General features: G+C 44.1%; 1 protein-coding gene across 4 annotated transcripts in view; it reads left to right on the top strand.

Moving 5' to 3' along the window:
• Nucleotides 1-227: 227 nt before the first annotated feature.
• COG1 (component of oligomeric golgi complex 1) overlaps nucleotides 228-16,894 on the top strand; it is a 132,687-nt gene continuing 116,020 nt past the window's right edge. For 2 of the 4 annotated variants that reach the window (XM_069199822.1, XM_069199823.1), the window contains exons 1-2: nucleotides 228-662; nucleotides 16,633-16,877. In XM_069199822.1, coding sequence (XP_069055923.1) covers nucleotides 351-662; nucleotides 16,633-16,877 — 557 coding nt within the window. In that variant the 5' untranslated portion in view covers nucleotides 228-350. The remainder of the gene's footprint in view (nucleotides 663-16,632; nucleotides 16,878-16,894) is intronic. The other 2 variants (XM_069199821.1, XM_069199820.1) reach the window with 2 other exon arrangements.

Raw genomic sequence — 16,894 nt, 5'->3', positions numbered from 1 at the left:
AGACAACTTTAATACGGGAGAATCGACAACTTTAATATACGGATTTGAGGATACTGTCGCTGGCCCTCTCAAACATTTTTTTATTCCATCGCGCACCAAATCTGTCACGTGACCAGCGTGCACCGACGTGTTACGTAATAGCGTGTAAGGGGGTGGGGGGGACCGTCACGTGACTGTATAGTTGACAGTTCCACGTCACCAGGAAGGTTGTAATGACTTACCCCGCCTGCTGCTCCAGTTTTTACACGCTACTGAATGCATGTGACCCACTGCCCTATCACGTGACGAGGGAACAGCCTGGCCTCGGCCAATACTTCCGGGTACCGACGTTGCCCCTGTCAGTGGGAACCATGGCGGCGGTACCGGTGCGTAGTCTGAGGGTGGGTGACATAAAGGACCCTGTGGCCCTCTTCGAGGCTTACACCGCCGAGGAGATCCGCGGGTTAGAGCGACGTGTGCGTGCCGAGATGGAACAGAAAAAGGAGGAGTTGAGGCAGATGGTTGGGGAGCGCTACCGCGACCTCATCGAAGCGGCAGACACCATCGGAGAGATGAAGCTTTGCGCGCAGCAGGTGGTGGGCTCCGTGCAGGACATGCAAAGATACTGCACGGGTTTGCGTGGCGTGCAGCAGCAGGGCCGAGGGCTCCTACGCGCGCCCCAGGTAAAGTAGTTGTCCTTTCAGCTTTCTTTTCCTGCTAGTGGAGCATTTATGGCACAAGGAAGAACGGCACGATGTGAAAAGGAGGTGCATAGACCGCATCCTTCATGAGTGGAGTGCGAGTAACGCAGATTCCTTTGAGGATCAGTTGTCAAACTACCAACCGATTGGCACGCGTTGCAGTTTGCATTGCTACTTTTACTGTCTGACCTCTTGCTAGTTGCATTGGAATTGATGACAGGCGAGGTACTGCGCGTTATCCGGCGTACGTGTTGACAAGTCTTGGGGTGAGGGACGTGACTAAAAAGAGCAAAATATTTTGTTTGTCTTTGACCTAAAAGTAACTGTATATAAAATGCAAACCTCAAATTAAAAATAAATTCTTCTGTGGGAAGTGCATTTTCTGGTAGGGCAGTCTGGTTGGTTAATGCATTCTCTTCAGATATGTGCGTGTACTCACAAGGTCACTACTTTGAATCCTGGCTGGTGCCTTGGGAAAACGGTGGTGTGTACTTACAGTGCTAACCAAGCCTGTGACAGCACATTGACTACGATAGAAATTTGTTAAAAAACATGTATGACACACTGTATGAGAGAGGCTGCACACAAGCTATCAAAAAATGTGGCAAACCATTTAGTTTGCAGTGCTTTCAGAATTTATATTTTTAGCAGTACACTGATTGTACCTAGTGAAAATCTTTTTATAGGTTTACTTTAAAGGACAAATTCAAATCTCTATCGATTAAAACTATATTGGCTCCAAGCAACCGTTATATTTGCTGATTAACCAATTGCAGGCATTTAATTTCTTTTAGCTGGCAGACACCCTGTAGAGAAGCTTGTTTCTTCTTTAAAAGCTCCTCCTCCTTTCTATCACTTCATGGTAAATAAGTTGCTTTTTCTCCATTGTTTACTTGCAGCAACTGAACTATTCAGGAAAATAAAGTATTGGAAATGTTTTGAGCAAATTAATAAAGCTTGGGAGTGACGTTCCCCTGCCCACTTCGACTTCTGCTGCAGTGGGGGCATGTTTGGCTCCGTCAGTTCAACTCAGGACGGAGTATGCGACGACCTGGTTCGATCAGTCTGTTCGGGCGAGCTTTAAGCTGGCTTCTCACTGTCTTGCCTCTCTCCTGTGAAAGCATAACGTGAATGCGGTTGTGTGTGCTGATGCTGTGCACAGGGCACAAGTCCAAAAAGTAGTGGGGGGGACTTATACATATCACAATGATGTGACATGACTTAACAAGAAATGATGTCCTCTTCCTATAACATCCTTGATTTTTTTTAGAGCATTGGTTATTTATTCTCATTGCTCGACATGGGCACCTCCCTTGATAGCTGCCCAAGCTTCATCAAGACAAAACTGCAGGCTCAGTGGCGAGTCGCAATAATTTGAAAAGGTGCAACACCAAGATTAGGGTTGTGCGGTGTGCATACATTGGAAATCTTTTCAGATAGGGTTGTAAATTTGTTCTTGACTTGAGGGTTGTTACTTAGTAGGCAACTGGGCTGCTCCGCATAACACTGGTCCGCGTTGTTAGAGCTGTACACGTTAAACTATTTAATATGTGACTGAAAAAAACGAAATAATCCACTCAAGTACAGCAGTTTCATAATGTCTTCAAACCTTTACATTGCTTCTTTTTTTAATTAAATACCATGTTTGATTTTGAGATTTCTCCAGCAGGGGATGTCTTAAGCCCAATACGATGAAGAAGATAAACTTTAAGGTAGTTTAGCGCTGAAACCCTCACTTACGGCTTCTAAGTCTATACTAACTAGTTCTAGCTCATTAGCAAATAGCAAGCTGAAGTAAGTACACTGGCTCTTCTTGTTCTTTCCTTACAAGTTTATTTCCAGTTATAATGTACAGACAGAGATACATGTGCTCGCCATCCCCAAACCGGCACAACTCCAACTTTTCATATGAAAACATTCCAATACCCATTCATAGCCTGCCCCAACATTCCACTGCCCCTGATGTCATAGCATTCTTCTTTTACATACAAACCAATACATCACTACACATCCCCTTCCCTTAAAAAAAAAATGACAAAAAAAAACAAGAAAAAATAATAATAATATGTATATAAATAAATATATATATTTTTATTTAATCACACACAAAATTTTCTAATACCTTAGGTTTTCTCAAAATCCTGCCGAAACAACTTTTCTTCACTTCACCACAAGCTACATTTTTATTCTGTTCACGCTCATTCACATTACATTCAAATTCTCCCATATTAATACGAGTCTGGACACCTTCCTGACAGCCCCTAGCTCCCAATTCCCCAATAACTCTAGAATCTTTGTTACCATCAATATCACACTCCAACCACCAATATTTGTTATTATTACCTTCCAGCAAATCATACTGCACAAATTGTTGTTTGCAAGGCTTAGCAATAGCAACGCGACTCATGTGACATACACTGCCATCATCCAAAATGACAGTATTTCTCATCACTTTCTTAATTCTTATAGGCTCGCCAAACTTGCTCTCACCTTTAGCCACTTTCCTTACGGATTTCACTCTCACCCAATCTCCCACATTCAAATGTGCTTCTTTAGTGCCATATTTATTATTAAAATATTTCTTGTTCTTTTCTTGTGAACTCTTTATGCACTATCTTACATGTTCTTTGCTCCAAAGTACTTGTCTGCTTCTTTGCATCCAACCAGGGTTAATCTTCGAAAATGGAATTCTACCTCGCATTATATCAAACGGACTTTGACCTATTGTCTCATGAGGTGTCACTCTATAAGCCCATAACATTTTCCTTAACTCAGAATCTATATTACTTTTGTTTCCATGCTTTGCAATTTGAATGATGCCCTTGAAAATCCTATTTATACGTTCCTCTACAGCATTCCCCCTGGGATGATATAAAGCTGTAAACCTTTGTTCAATACCAGTCATTTTAGCAAAAGTTTTAATTTCCTCAGATTTAAATTGAACACCATTGTCCGTCAATAAAATTCTGGGAAATCCTTCCCTCAAAAATATTTCCTCCCAAAAATTAATCACTGCCTTGGTATCAATTTTTTGTAACACAGAAAATTCAATCCACCTTGAAAACAAATCAACTAAAACCACAAACTTTGAAGTCCCATCATGCCACGTAATAGGACCCATAATGTCTAAAGCAACTTCTTCCCACGGTATATTAGGACAACTTGAAGAAGAAATTGGCGGGTTAAGTGTCTTTTGAGATTTGTCACTATTCTCACACTCCATGCAGTCACGTACATATCTCTCAATTTCTACATCAATTTTTGGCCACCAATAAAGTACTTTAATTCCTCTTTTGGTGCGAGATATTCCTGAATGACCTTCATGTCCAATAGCGGTAAGTTTATTTCTAATACCACAGGGGGGAATAATCTTCCCACCTCTATACACAAAATCACCTTCGATACTCAATTCATCTCTCACTTCCCAAAAAGCTCTTAACATATCACTGCTTTTGACTTTCTTGTCATTATACCATCCAAACATCACTTTGTTTTTAACTTCTTTCAACACTTCGTCTTTCTCATACTCCATGATCCATTCTTCTTTTTGCAATGAGCTTAAAGTATTCTCATCAAACACACCAGCTACACACCAGTCATTCCATGGATGTTGATCCAACTCTCTTAAAGGTAAGGACATTCTACTTAAAAAATCTGCAGTAACATTTTTTACCCCAGGAACATACTGCACTTCATATAAGAAATCTTGTAGTCTCATAGATAGTCTAGCTATTCTCGCAGATGCTCTACATAAACCTTCTGTAGTTAACAATTTAGTAAGAGGCTTATGGTCAGTCCGTATGATGCATTTTTGCCCCCAAACAAATTTCCGAAAGTTTTCTAATGCCCATACACATGCCAAAGTTTCTCTCTCTATTACAGAGTATTTTTCCTCTGGGAGACAAAGAACGGGATGCAAATGCAACCGCATATTCTATACCCACATTGTCACTCTGTGTTAATACACTACCAAGGCCCTTACCACTCGCATCTGTAGTGATAATAGAACAAGCTTTTGGATCGTACCCATGCAACATTGGAGCACTCACAATTGCATTCTTAATTTCCTGAAAAGCCTTCTGACAACTTACATTCCATTCAAATTTCACTTTGTTTTTTAGTAACAGTCTCATTTGGTAGGTTTTAGCTGAAAAATTTTCTACAAATTTCAAATAAAACTCGGCTAGACCTAAAAAGGATCTCAAATCATCTTTAGATGTGGGGCATGGGGCATTCTTAATAGCTTCCACCAACTTTTTTTTAGGTCTTATGCCTTCATGGTTAATCTCATGTCCTAAATACGTTACTTTTCTCTGTGCAAACCTACATTTACTGATCTCTGCGGTCAGACCTTTTTCTTGTAAGATGTTCAAAACATTCCTCAATTCCTTATCATGATGTTTCTTGCTACTTCCCATAACTAAAATATCATCCTGAAAGAATGTAACATTAGGCAAATGTCCAAATAACTGCACCATCAACCTTTGAATGACGGCAGCCGCCGACGCCAAACCAAATGGCATACGTTTGAAACGAAAACAACCCCATGGTGTACAAAAAGTTGTAAGATGTCTGCTATGATAGTCCAACCTAACCTGGTGGTAAGCAGACGACAAGTCCAAAGTGGAAAACCATTTAGCATCTCTCGTGGCAGACAACATCTCATCAATACGAGGCAAAGGAAACTGATCTACTATGATATTATTGTTCAAACCTCTCAAATCCACACACAAACGCACTTTGCCATTAGCTTTACGCGCAACAACCAAAGGTGAAACCCACTCAGAAGCTTCAACTGGTTCTATAATCTGTGAATTTTGTAACCTGTCCAACTCTTTTTTTACCTCTTCCCTGACAATAAACGGAATATTCCGTACCTTATGAATTTTTGGTTTGGCATAATTTTTTAGTCTAATCTGATGTATAAAGCCTTTCAGTTGACCTACTTGCCCATTGAACACTCCTGGAAACTCTTGTGTGACCCATTTTTTTGTGTCTTCTTCATCACACATTACTAAGACTTGCTCTACACTGTTAGGATCAAGCACAATATGCAGTTTCTTTTGGTCTTTCCAGCCTAATACCGACGGACCATCCTTAGCCACATATAATTTACATACGGCTTGTCTTTGCTTAAATTTGAATACCAGCAATCTAAAACCAATAATATCTATTCTATCACCAGTGTAACTTTCAGGCGAAATGTCAGAGGTTTCTAAATGTTCTCCTAAACTATGTTCAAAATGCTTTTGCCATGTGCATTCTGAAACAATACTGTATGGGGAACCAGAGTCTGCTGCCACCTGCAGCATAACTCCCCCAAATGATACCCAACACAAGGGTTTGTTTGACGTTTGTCCTGAAATGTTCAAAACCACAGTTTTGTGACCCCTCAGTTTATAATTTACGTCTTCATCACTGTCATCAGAACAGTCTTCCACCACTTCCTTAATGTAGGCCACTTTACTGTTCACTTTCTTCATTTGTGTCTTCCTGCACACCCTAGCAAAATGGCCTACAATTCCACATTCCAAACACTTAGCATTTTTAGCTGGACACCCATCAAATTTTGCAGAATGAAAGGAACTCCCGCAACGGAAACACTCATTTTTGGATCGATCAGACATGTTAGATTTTTGATTCTTTGCAAAAGTTTGATTTTTCTCTTTTTTAAAGTTATTATCCCGCTTATCCATGGACCATTTGTTGTGCTTGCGATCACTAACTTTGGCAACAACTTCTTCAAAGTTCTTATCCTGTGCCAAAGTGATTTTCGCACATCTTTCAGATAATTCCGCTTTCTTCACTAAAGCAATAATATCCTTTAGACTGGATTCGCCTTCAATCCACAACCTCTCTTGAATAGATTTGTTTTTAGTATACATTACAATCTGGTCCCGTACCAGTTCATCATGTAGACCAGCAAACCTACATGAGCTAGCTAAATGTTTTAAAGCAGAAACGTAGCTCTCTATGTCCTCGTGTTTCTCTTGTTTCCTATGGAAAAATGCGTGACGAGTAACCGCAATGCAAACAGCAGGAGAAAAATGATCATTTAAATCCAAAATAGCACTTTGAAACACATCTTCATCGCCTCTATCGTGTTTTTGTAGTTGATTGTAAATACGAAGACCTTCAGGGCCTAAACAGTGCATTAAGATCCTTTTTTTTCTTTCAGCAGAGATTAAACCATTGCAATCTTCTAAGTTTGCGATGTAAATCAAAAAATATTCCTTCCACTCCTTCCATTGTACAGCTGGTTCACCAGGAGACGCTAAAAATTCCTTTGGTGTACTCAACTGCAAAGAAAGCGACGTCCCTGTACCAGAATAATCTCCACTCGAAGACATAGTGTACCAAAAATTATAGCTGTAAAATATAACTCTTTAGCTTACTTCTTCAGCAAGACATGTATCTCTGTTATAATAATTTCTGTTAGTTTTCCTTTGTGCCGGATAATCTTCAGCAATGAAGTTGCTAAAAAGTTAAGAATAGTAAAAATAATACCATGTACTTGGTACTAATTAACATTAAAAGGGCGCCGTTCCTGCTTCTATGTAACTTCCAGCGCAAGAACCAGCACGTTCACAAGACATTGTTATTAAGCATTATGTTGTCCAGGCAACCAGTAACCATGCGGGGGTGCACGCGAGGACCGACGCAATGAAAAATCTAACGTTTGAGCAGTACACACGCGCCTCAAACAAAGTAAACAAACGGCAACTGTATTAGAGAAAGAGAAAAATAAATAATAATAAAAAAAAAACTTCCCTCACTTGCTTAAAATAAGTTGCCTTTAACAAAGCAGGTCCGAAAATAGCTGCTCTCCAATCCTCAGTCTGATGTCTGTAGCGTTGCCTTCCAATACAGTTTTCTTAGTCCAATGCTTGCTGCTTTGCGATCCCACCCTCGTCGCCATGTGAAGTAAGTACACTGGCTCTTCTGATGGATACAACTACCTGTGGATTCCTCACCTCATGAATACTCCCATGGCGCCAGCATTCTACGGAAATCTTCTTACTAGTCTCTGCACGTCGACGAGGACGTCACTGTCTCGCACGCGACGCCGTCTGACGTCATACAGGCAATAAGAGGTCCTCGACGACGTGCGGACGTCAGTTCCCTTTTTTCCGTGCATTCGAAACGGTTATCTTCGAGGGAGCAACTGTTACTCTTGCGGTTACAGTGTATATCTTGCTGCGTACTCTTTCTCTGTGGAAATAATGTCGCAGAGAAAGTCTGGATTTAAGCCTTGTCGTGAGTGTGGAGGCAAGATGTCGGTGACGGATCCTCATTCCGATTGCCTTTGGTGTTTGAGCTCCGACCACGACGTCTCGACTTGTGATTCGTGTCAGCACATGAATCCGAAGGCCATTAAAGAACGCGAGGCGAAGCTGTTTATGGCCAAGTCAAAGGAGAAGCATCACAAGAAAAAGTCTTCTCCAAGACATCGGCGTCATCGAGACTCCCGGCGCCGTAGAGAATCTCGGCGTCATTCAAGGGAGGCTCGTTCCAGGTCTCCGGATCGGCGCCGGAGGACATGGGAGGTCAGCCCCACGGTGACGCCGCATCCTTCGACGCCGTTGCTCTCTCCGACGTCTCCAACTTCGCCTGGACAGGCGTCGGTGATTGAGGTATTGGAGCCTCAGGTGTTTTCTCCGGCGCAGACGCCGAGGCCGGCGTCGGGGTCGCCTCCGAGTCAGGCACCCCAGTATCCGGCTTTTCCCACCCCTGGAGCCGATAGTTCCGCATTCTTGAATGCGATGTATGCCATCTTCCAACAGATGGCTCCAGGGGGTGCTCCGGCTGGGCCTTTGGCCTTTTCTTTGGGTGATCCTGCGCCTCTTCGGCCGGCACCCTTTATGCCCTTTCTCCCGTTTGGGAACGTGGGCTCGGCGCCAGTGTCGGCGCCGGTGGCCGCTCCGATGGCTTCGGAGGGATTGGCCCCAGGGATTTCCATCCCGTCGACGTCGAGATTTCGGCCTGTGACTCCGGTGGGTCCATCCGTTTCATCTGCTCTTCAGTCGGCGCCGAAGTTACCTGTGGCGCCGGCTGCGGCGTCGGTGGCTTCGGAAGATCGGCGCCGATCTCCGACTTCGGCGGAGGTGTTGTCGACTCCGCGGATTGAGCAACGACTGCATTCAAGGAGGCGTGCTCTCCGGGTACTAGAGGAGCAGGAGTACCAACGAGCCCTAGAGGAAGGAGAGCTAGAGGACTCGGGTGATGGGCTGCGTGGACTGGAGTCGGCCAGTGGGCTGGACACTTCCCCTGAGTGGGACCTTTCGTCCCCGGGGGAATATACCGAGGAAGCTGCTTCCTTTCATACAGTGGTACGGAAGGCAGCTAGTTTTTTGGACCTGCCTTTGCCGGTGGTGGAGGCGAAACAAAACCTTTTGACAGAGGTGTTGCATCCGGCCTCAGCCGCGGCGGAGCCTCTATTACCTTTTAATGACGCTCTGCTGGATCCGGTTTTAGAGGTGTGGAAGAAGCCGGCATCTTCCCCAGCAGTTCACAGAGCCGTGGCCAGGAGGTATCGGACGGCTCCAACTGATCCTGGTTTCCTATCTAGGCACCCTACGCCGGAGAGCTTGGTTGTGCAGGCCTCCTGTTCGTCCAAATCAGCGCCTGGTTCTTTCCCGACGGTGCCTGGGGACAGAGACTCAAAAAAGCTAGAGGCGCAGTCGAAGAAGATTTTTTCGTCCTGCAGTCTGGCGTTAAAAGCCACTAATGCGACCTGTATCCTGGGGAGGTATATTCATGCTCTGATGGATGACATCTCCTCTTCGTTTACAGAGCTTCCCCAGGGTCTTTTGGATCTTGTCTCTGATGCCCAGGCTGCTGCGACCCAAATTATCCAGACGGGACTGGATACCACCGACTCGGTAGCCAGAGCAATGGGCACAACTGTGGTGGAAAGGAGACAGGCCTGGCTACGTAACTCGGGCTTTTCGGCAGATGTACAGTCCACATTGTTGGATCTCCCGTTTGATGGGGACAAACTGTTTGGGGCTAAGGCTGATTCGGCCTTGGAACGTTTTAAGGAGAGCAGGGCCACGGCTAAGTCGTTGGGACTCCAAGCTCCTTCTTCCACGGCCTCTTCCAGATTCTTCAGGAGGTTTCGTGGATTTGGGCGTGGCTCTTCCTCCTCTTCCTTTCGGGGAAGATATCAGCAACCTGCCTCTTCCCACCCCTATAGATCTTTTAGGGGGAGGGGTAGGGTCCGCACCAGGGGAGCCTCTCAGCAGCACTCTGCCTCTTCCTCATCCTCTGGCGGGGTGCAGCAGGGGAAGCAGCCTTAGGCTTCCACCATTTCCCACTCACTCCTCTCCTGTAGGGGGAAGATTACAGCATTTTCTCACCAAATGGGAGACTGTTACGTCGGACACTTGGGTTCTCAGTGTTGTGGGAAAAGGCTACACCCTTCCCTTTCGGGAGTTTCCGCCCCTCATCCCGCCCCGCCCTTCGTATTGTTCACAAGAACACCTCCTGTTGCTAGAACAGGAGGTGGAAGTCCTCCTTTTAAAGGGCGCGGTGGAGTTGGTCCCGGAGCAGGAAAGGGGTCAAGGAGTTTACTCAAGGTATTTCCTGATTCCCAAGAAGGATGGTCGTTTGAGACCAATTCTGGACCTGAGGATCTTGAATTGGTTCCTCAAGCAGGAAAAGTTCAAGATGCTGACCCTAGCACAGGTGCTTTTGGCGTTGAACATGGAAGACTGGATGGTGTCTGTCGACTTGCAGGATGCTTACTTTCATATCCCGATACTCAAGTCACACAGGAAGTATCTCCGGTTTGTGGTGGGATCGCAACACTACCAGTTTGCGGTCCTTCCGTTTGGTCTTACTTCAGCACCTCGAGTCTTCACGAAGGTGATGTCGGTGGTTGCGGCAGAGCTCAGAAGGAAGGGGATAGCAGTATTCCCTTACTTGGACGATTGGTTGATCAAAGCCAAGTCCCCGGAGCTTGTGTTGCGTCATCTGCAGTCAACAACCCAGTTGTTGTTCGACCTGGGCTTTTCGGTGAACGAGCCCAAATCTCACCTGGAGCCCTCTCAGCGCCTCCTGTTCATAGGGGCAGTACTGGATACGACATTGGGTCGGGCCTTTCCTCCGCCTCAGCGGATTCAAGATATTCAGGATTTGGTTCCAATGTTTCGAAACGGAGCGGTAGTTCCAGTCCTCAAGGTCCTTCGTCTGCTCGGTCTTTTTGCCTCCTGCATTCTGTTGGTCACGCATGCTCGCTGGCACATGAGGGCTCTTCAGTGGTGCCTCCGAAGGCAGTGGTCTCAACACAGAGGGGATCTACAGGGTACTGTCAAGATCTCCAGAGATGCTGCTGTGGATTTGAAGTGGTGGATTGCAAGCAACAATCTTTCACAAGGAAAACCGTTCCAGCAGTCGCCACCAGTGGCCACAGTCATAACGGATGCTTCCACTCTAGGGTGGGGAGCTCATCTGGGGGATCTGGAGATCAAAGGTCTTTGGTCTCCAGAGGAACAGATTTTTCACATCAATCTGTTAGAGTTACGGGCTGTACGTCTGGCTCTCAAGGCCTTCCTCCCTTCCCTTCGTGGTCAGTCGGTACAGGTCCTAACGGACAATACTACCACGATGTGGTACATAAACAAGCAGGGAGGAGTGGGGTCGTACCTTCTCTGCAGAGAAGCTCTTCGACTATGGTCCTGGGCAAAGGACCATCGGATTTGCTTGATAGCAAACCATCTGGCCGGAGTCTTGAACGTGCGTGCGGACAGTCTCAGTCGCCACTTCTCGGCAGACCACGAGTGGCGTCTCCATCCAGATCAAGTCCGTTTAATCTTCCAGAAGTGGGGGTTTCCTCGGGTAGATCTGTTCGCCACTCGAGAGAACGCGCATTGTCCGTTGTTCTGCAGCCTTCAGTATCCGATGCAGGAAGCATTGGGGGACGCGTTTCAAATGACCTGGTGCGGCCAGTTGCTTTACGCGTTTCCTCCCATACCCTTGATTCCTCGAGTATTGAGGAAGATTCGCCAAGACCGGGCTCTAGTAATCGTAATAGCTCCGGATTGGCCAAGGAGGGTGTGGTACTCCGACCTTCTCAAACTCTCAACGTGCCCGCCGCTCCGTCTCCCTTTCAGGGCAGACCTCCTCTCGCAGTCGCAGGGGCAGGTTCTACACCCCAACCTCCAGAGTCTGCACCTACATGCCTGGAGATTGAACGGGGCAACCTGAGTTCCTTCTCTCTCCCGCCTGAGGTAGTGGATGTTATATTAGCGGCCAGGCGACACTCCACTAAATCTATCTACGCTAATAGGTGGTCTAAATTTGTTGCGTGGTGTGGAGAGAGGCAGATTGATCCTTTACAAGCTCATCTATCGGACGTTTTGTCTTTTGCTCTATCTCTGGCGCAGAAAGGTTGTGCAGTGGCTACCATTAAAGGTTATTTATCGGCCTTGTCAGCCTTCATATGTCTTCCAGACCAACCATCTTTATTTAAATCCCCTATTGTTATCAGATTCTTGAAAGGTCTTCTAAATCAATATCCTCCAAAGCCATTCGTTATGCCGCAATGGGATTTGTCCTTAGTCCTGACTTTCCTTATGGGGTCCCCTTTTGAACCTATGCATTCTTGCCCCTTAAGGTATTTGTTTTTAAAAACAGTCTTCCTGATAGCTATAACATCAGCAAGGAGAGTGAGTGAGTTGCAGGCCTTATCAGTAAAACCCCCTTATACAACTTTTTATGGGGATAAGGTGGTGTTGAGGACCAAGGCTGCTTTCCTCCCGAAGGTTGTTTCACCCTTCCATTTGGCTCAGGCAATTACTTTGTCCACGTTCTATCCTCCGCCTCATCCTTCCAAAGAGGAAGAAAGACTGCACCGTCTGGATCCAAAGAGAGCGTTGAGCTTCTTTATCAATAGAACAAAGGATTTCAGGCTGGAGGATCAGCTGTTTATTGGATACGTGGGCAAGAGGAGAGGAAAGGCAGTCCACAAGAGAACACTATCCAGGTGGGTTGTTCTTTGCATTAAAATATGTTACTCTTTGGCAAAGAAGGATCCTCCTGAGGGCATTAGAGCTCATTCCACCAGAGCTAAGTCGGCCACTTCGGCCTTAGCCAGAGGTGTTCCTGTGGTCGACATCTGCAAGGCCGCAACTTGGTCGTCCCTTCACACTTTTGCAAAACATTACTGTTTAGATTCTGAGGTTAGAAGGGACGGCCATTTTGCACGGTCAGTGCTGCAGGATTTCTTGGTTTGACCATTTAGGCACCCACCGCCGGGCGTGGTACTGCTTTGGGACTCTATTCATGAGGTGAGGAATCCACAGGTAGTTGTATCCATCAGAAGAACGAGTTACTTACCTTCGGTAACGACTTTTCTGGTGGATACATTAGCTACCTGTGGATTCCTCACGGTCCCACCCGCCTCCCCGTTGCCTTTATGGTCTTGCCAAGTAATCCTTGAGTGCGCTCCTCTTGATCTTTGAGGGTGCAATAGATGTATATATATAATATATTTATATATATATATGGGTATATGTGTATATATCTTTATGTATATACTTGGTGTGTGTATATATTTTTAAAAGAAAGAGTTTTTTATATATATATATATATATATATATATATATATGTACATAAAAAAGATTTACAGTTATTCATACAATGTGGTGTATTTTTACAATATAATGGATGTTGCTTTGTTCTTTCATTGCATTGCCTGGTTGTTCTCATGCACGTAAAAAATGATTGGTACTGACGTCCGCACGTCGTCGAGGACCTCTTATTGCCTGTATGACGTCAGACGGCGTCGCGTGCGAGACAGTGACGTCCTCGTCGACGTGCAGAGACTAGTAAGAAGATTTCCGTAGAATGCTGGCGCCATGGGAGTATTCATGAGGTGAGGAATCCACAGGTAGCTAATGTATCCACCAGAAAAGTCGTTACCGAAGGTAAGTAACTCGTTCTTCTTGTTCTTTCCTTACAAGTTTATTTCCAGTTATAATGTACAGACAGAGATACATGTGCTCGCCATCCCCAAACCGGCACAACTCCAACCTTTCATATGAAAACATTCCAATACCCAGTCAGAGCCTGCCCCAACATTCCACTACCCAAACATTCCACTGCCCCTGATGTCATAGCATTCTTCTTTTACATACAAACCAATACATCACTACACAAGCATATTCTGAGTTTCAGAGATGGTTCACTCCTGCATACCTGACATCAGAACATTAAGTTCTGTTCTCTGCTCTCAGCAGCAACATGTGTGTGTGCATAATAAGCACAGCCGGCAAAGCAGCCAGCAAGTGAAGGTTGATTATCTCCCAGCAGCCTTCAGTGAGGGGGAGTGCGTGATTGTACCTGTTCCCTTGTCAACTGGCGTGAAGATACACTCCTATCCTTTTCTTTCTATGTACAGTTTTATATGATTATTCAGAATCTTTCTAAGGTCTCAGAATAAACATTAATCAATGAGGTGCATATTTCCATTTCAGCTATTTTCACTCTATTAGGCAGCGTTCGTACGACCAGACCGCAAAATGTAACATACTCTTAAAAAACCTTCAGGAAACTTAGTGATTTCTTAACAATGATTAAACATGAAATTATCAACTTTATTGATTAAATACCATAAATATATTCATGCGAGTTTGATTAGCATAGTTACAGGATATGAAAAGCATGTGCACTTGATGTAATCATACATATTCACTTTTAATTAGTTAGCATTTGTCGTTTTGCACACAATTTTTATGTTGGCACAATAATCCATTCTAATTATATTCTGACATGCAACCACCTACACGATGCTGATGGCAGAGTTTTCCATCCAAAATATATATTTTGGTTTGGCAGCAGTAGTACAATCTAGCTTTCCTCACAGAATACGTAAAGCGTAGCAGCAAAACAAGGTTACTTCTCATATCAGCATCATATGAGAATGTGTATATAGTCACTGAAAAAAAACAAAGGTTACAGGGTCATTATAGTTAGGAAATAGAATAAAAAAACATAGAATTCACTTAAAAAAAACAAAGTTACAGGAACGTTAAAGTAAGGCTCACATTTTAAACATACATAATCATAGAAATTCAGCTGTTATAAAGTTATTTCAAGTAACTATAACTCACAACCCTGCCATGCACAGTTACCTCATTAATAAGGTCATTTTATCAATTATGTTATCGTAGATGTCATCAGTGATATAATATCTGGGATAATTAGCAGTGCATGGCGAGGATGCAAGTTATAGTTATCTTAGGGCACCGGTTTGGGAGATATATAATTTTTTTGTCTTCACGGAAAACAAAGGTTAAAGTGGAGCTATAGTTAGGTGCAAATGCCAGTTGAAAAGTGCCATTTAAACTAAAGAAAAAAAAAACACTGAAGTTCACTAGCTGCAGTTTATTGAGCTAACTGTGATTATATCATGAAGCACCAGTTAAATAGAAGTTGCTTAAGGGTTTTTTGAAAGCCAAGTAAATGTAATCAAACCAAGTTCTTAATGGAAGAAGTTGTGAATTTAATGTGCATTGTTTGTTTTGTACAGGGCTCACTGTATGCCTCAACTTCTTGTATACACTTTAAGTAGTTGCCTGATGGAAGGATGTGATTACATTGACTGGCTATGGCCCCAGAATGGGGATGAAGGAATTCAGAAATGCAAGGTTACATTAGAGGAGCGTTCAATTCACAGACGTTGTTAACTTAGCATGTTTAAGGTAACAGCAAATGTTTGTGGCAATGGTTGGGTTACAGTTAGCTCCTTTGGGACTTAGAATAGGCGTGTTTTTAGTCTGCTTCTGAGCACGAGGCATGTGGGTGCATTACAAATGTCCAGGCATGAGTTAGTCCAAAAAGGGCATGATTAGTCCAGAGTAGCGGGTCGGAAGGCTGATGTCCTTTAGTCTTGTCTTGAAGGTATTTGAGTGTGGATCCTTCAAGGCATTTGTAGGTGAGACAAATTATTTTGATTGTAACTCTTGCTTGCACGAAGTACTAGTGAAGGCTTTTTAGTTGAGATGCCATTGGTGGTTCTAAAAATAGAAAAGGTGCTAAATTTTGGGCTTTTTGTTGGTTTTTGAATGTGCAGGAGATTCTTGCATTTAAGCAAGTCAGTCATGCGTTCACAAGGGACCCCAATACCACTGCATGAGTTTTGAAACTTTAGATGTGATGGGTTTGGGTTGGCTAAAGAAGGTGGGGAAACTCGTTTGTTCGAGATGACTGTGGGCCAAGAATTGATTTCAACCTAAAATAAATCATGGGCCATGTCAACACGTGGATTAGTAAGATTTGAAGAGGAAGTATTATTCGCTCTTGGTTGAGTGCTGTTGTGAACGTTATTAGTAGGTGTTCTTTTGTAAGCAGTTTATGGAGTCTGTATGTGAATTTAAATGAATCGACCTTGAGATAAACAAAGGTACATTTCTTGTTGGATGAGAAAGAGACCCTAACTCTGGGTCAAGTTGCACTGTTACATTTTTGCATTATAGAAGCCACTACTACTTTCTAATTGACCACTTTAGGAAGAGTACACTTGCTTTTTCTGCCTAATCCCACCCTCCGACCGCGTGTGCCATAGACCCTGCCCGACTTTCCTTTGTGTCTCCTCCGAGAATGTCTTCTCCCTGAATTCAGGGGCACAATAGCTGTATCAAAATATGATGAGCCGTCTCCCCATCTGTTTTATGAGCTTGTTTTCAGTTCTTCTACTGGTAATTACACTGGCATGAAAAAGTATATATCCTTCCAGTTTCACAATCCTTATTTCCTAAAAAGCTGCAGTTATTGCTCATTGAACTTGTGAAATCTGTCATGGTTGGGAGAACACGCAACATGTTAGTTCAGAATACACAGTGACTGTAGTCTTTTCCTTATTTCTCAGTGGATGCCTTTGCACCTCCTTCCAACCACATTTGTTACACAATTGGTAACATATTTAATATATTTGTATTTCATGACACAGAAGCAGACTGCAGCTCAGGAGAAGTTCTACAGCACAGCGGCCCAGATCAAGCTGCTCTTGGAGATCCCAGAGAAGATCTGGAGTTGCATGCAGGCGTCGCAGTACCTGCATGCTACACAGCTCTATTTGCTCTGCTGCCATCTTCACACCCTTCTACAGCTTGATACTTCCAGCTCCCGCTACAGCCCAATTCTGGCACGTTTCCCCATTCTTGTACGACAGGTTGCAGCAGCTGGACACTTTCGGTAAGCTGCATGCATCT

This window comes from Pleurodeles waltl, chromosome 7 (genome assembly GCF_031143425.1).
Source record: "Pleurodeles waltl isolate 20211129_DDA chromosome 7, aPleWal1.hap1.20221129, whole genome shotgun sequence".
NCBI lineage: Eukaryota > Metazoa > Chordata > Amphibia > Caudata > Salamandridae > Pleurodeles > Pleurodeles waltl.
This window is presented reverse-complemented; position numbering and strand designations above follow the sequence as displayed.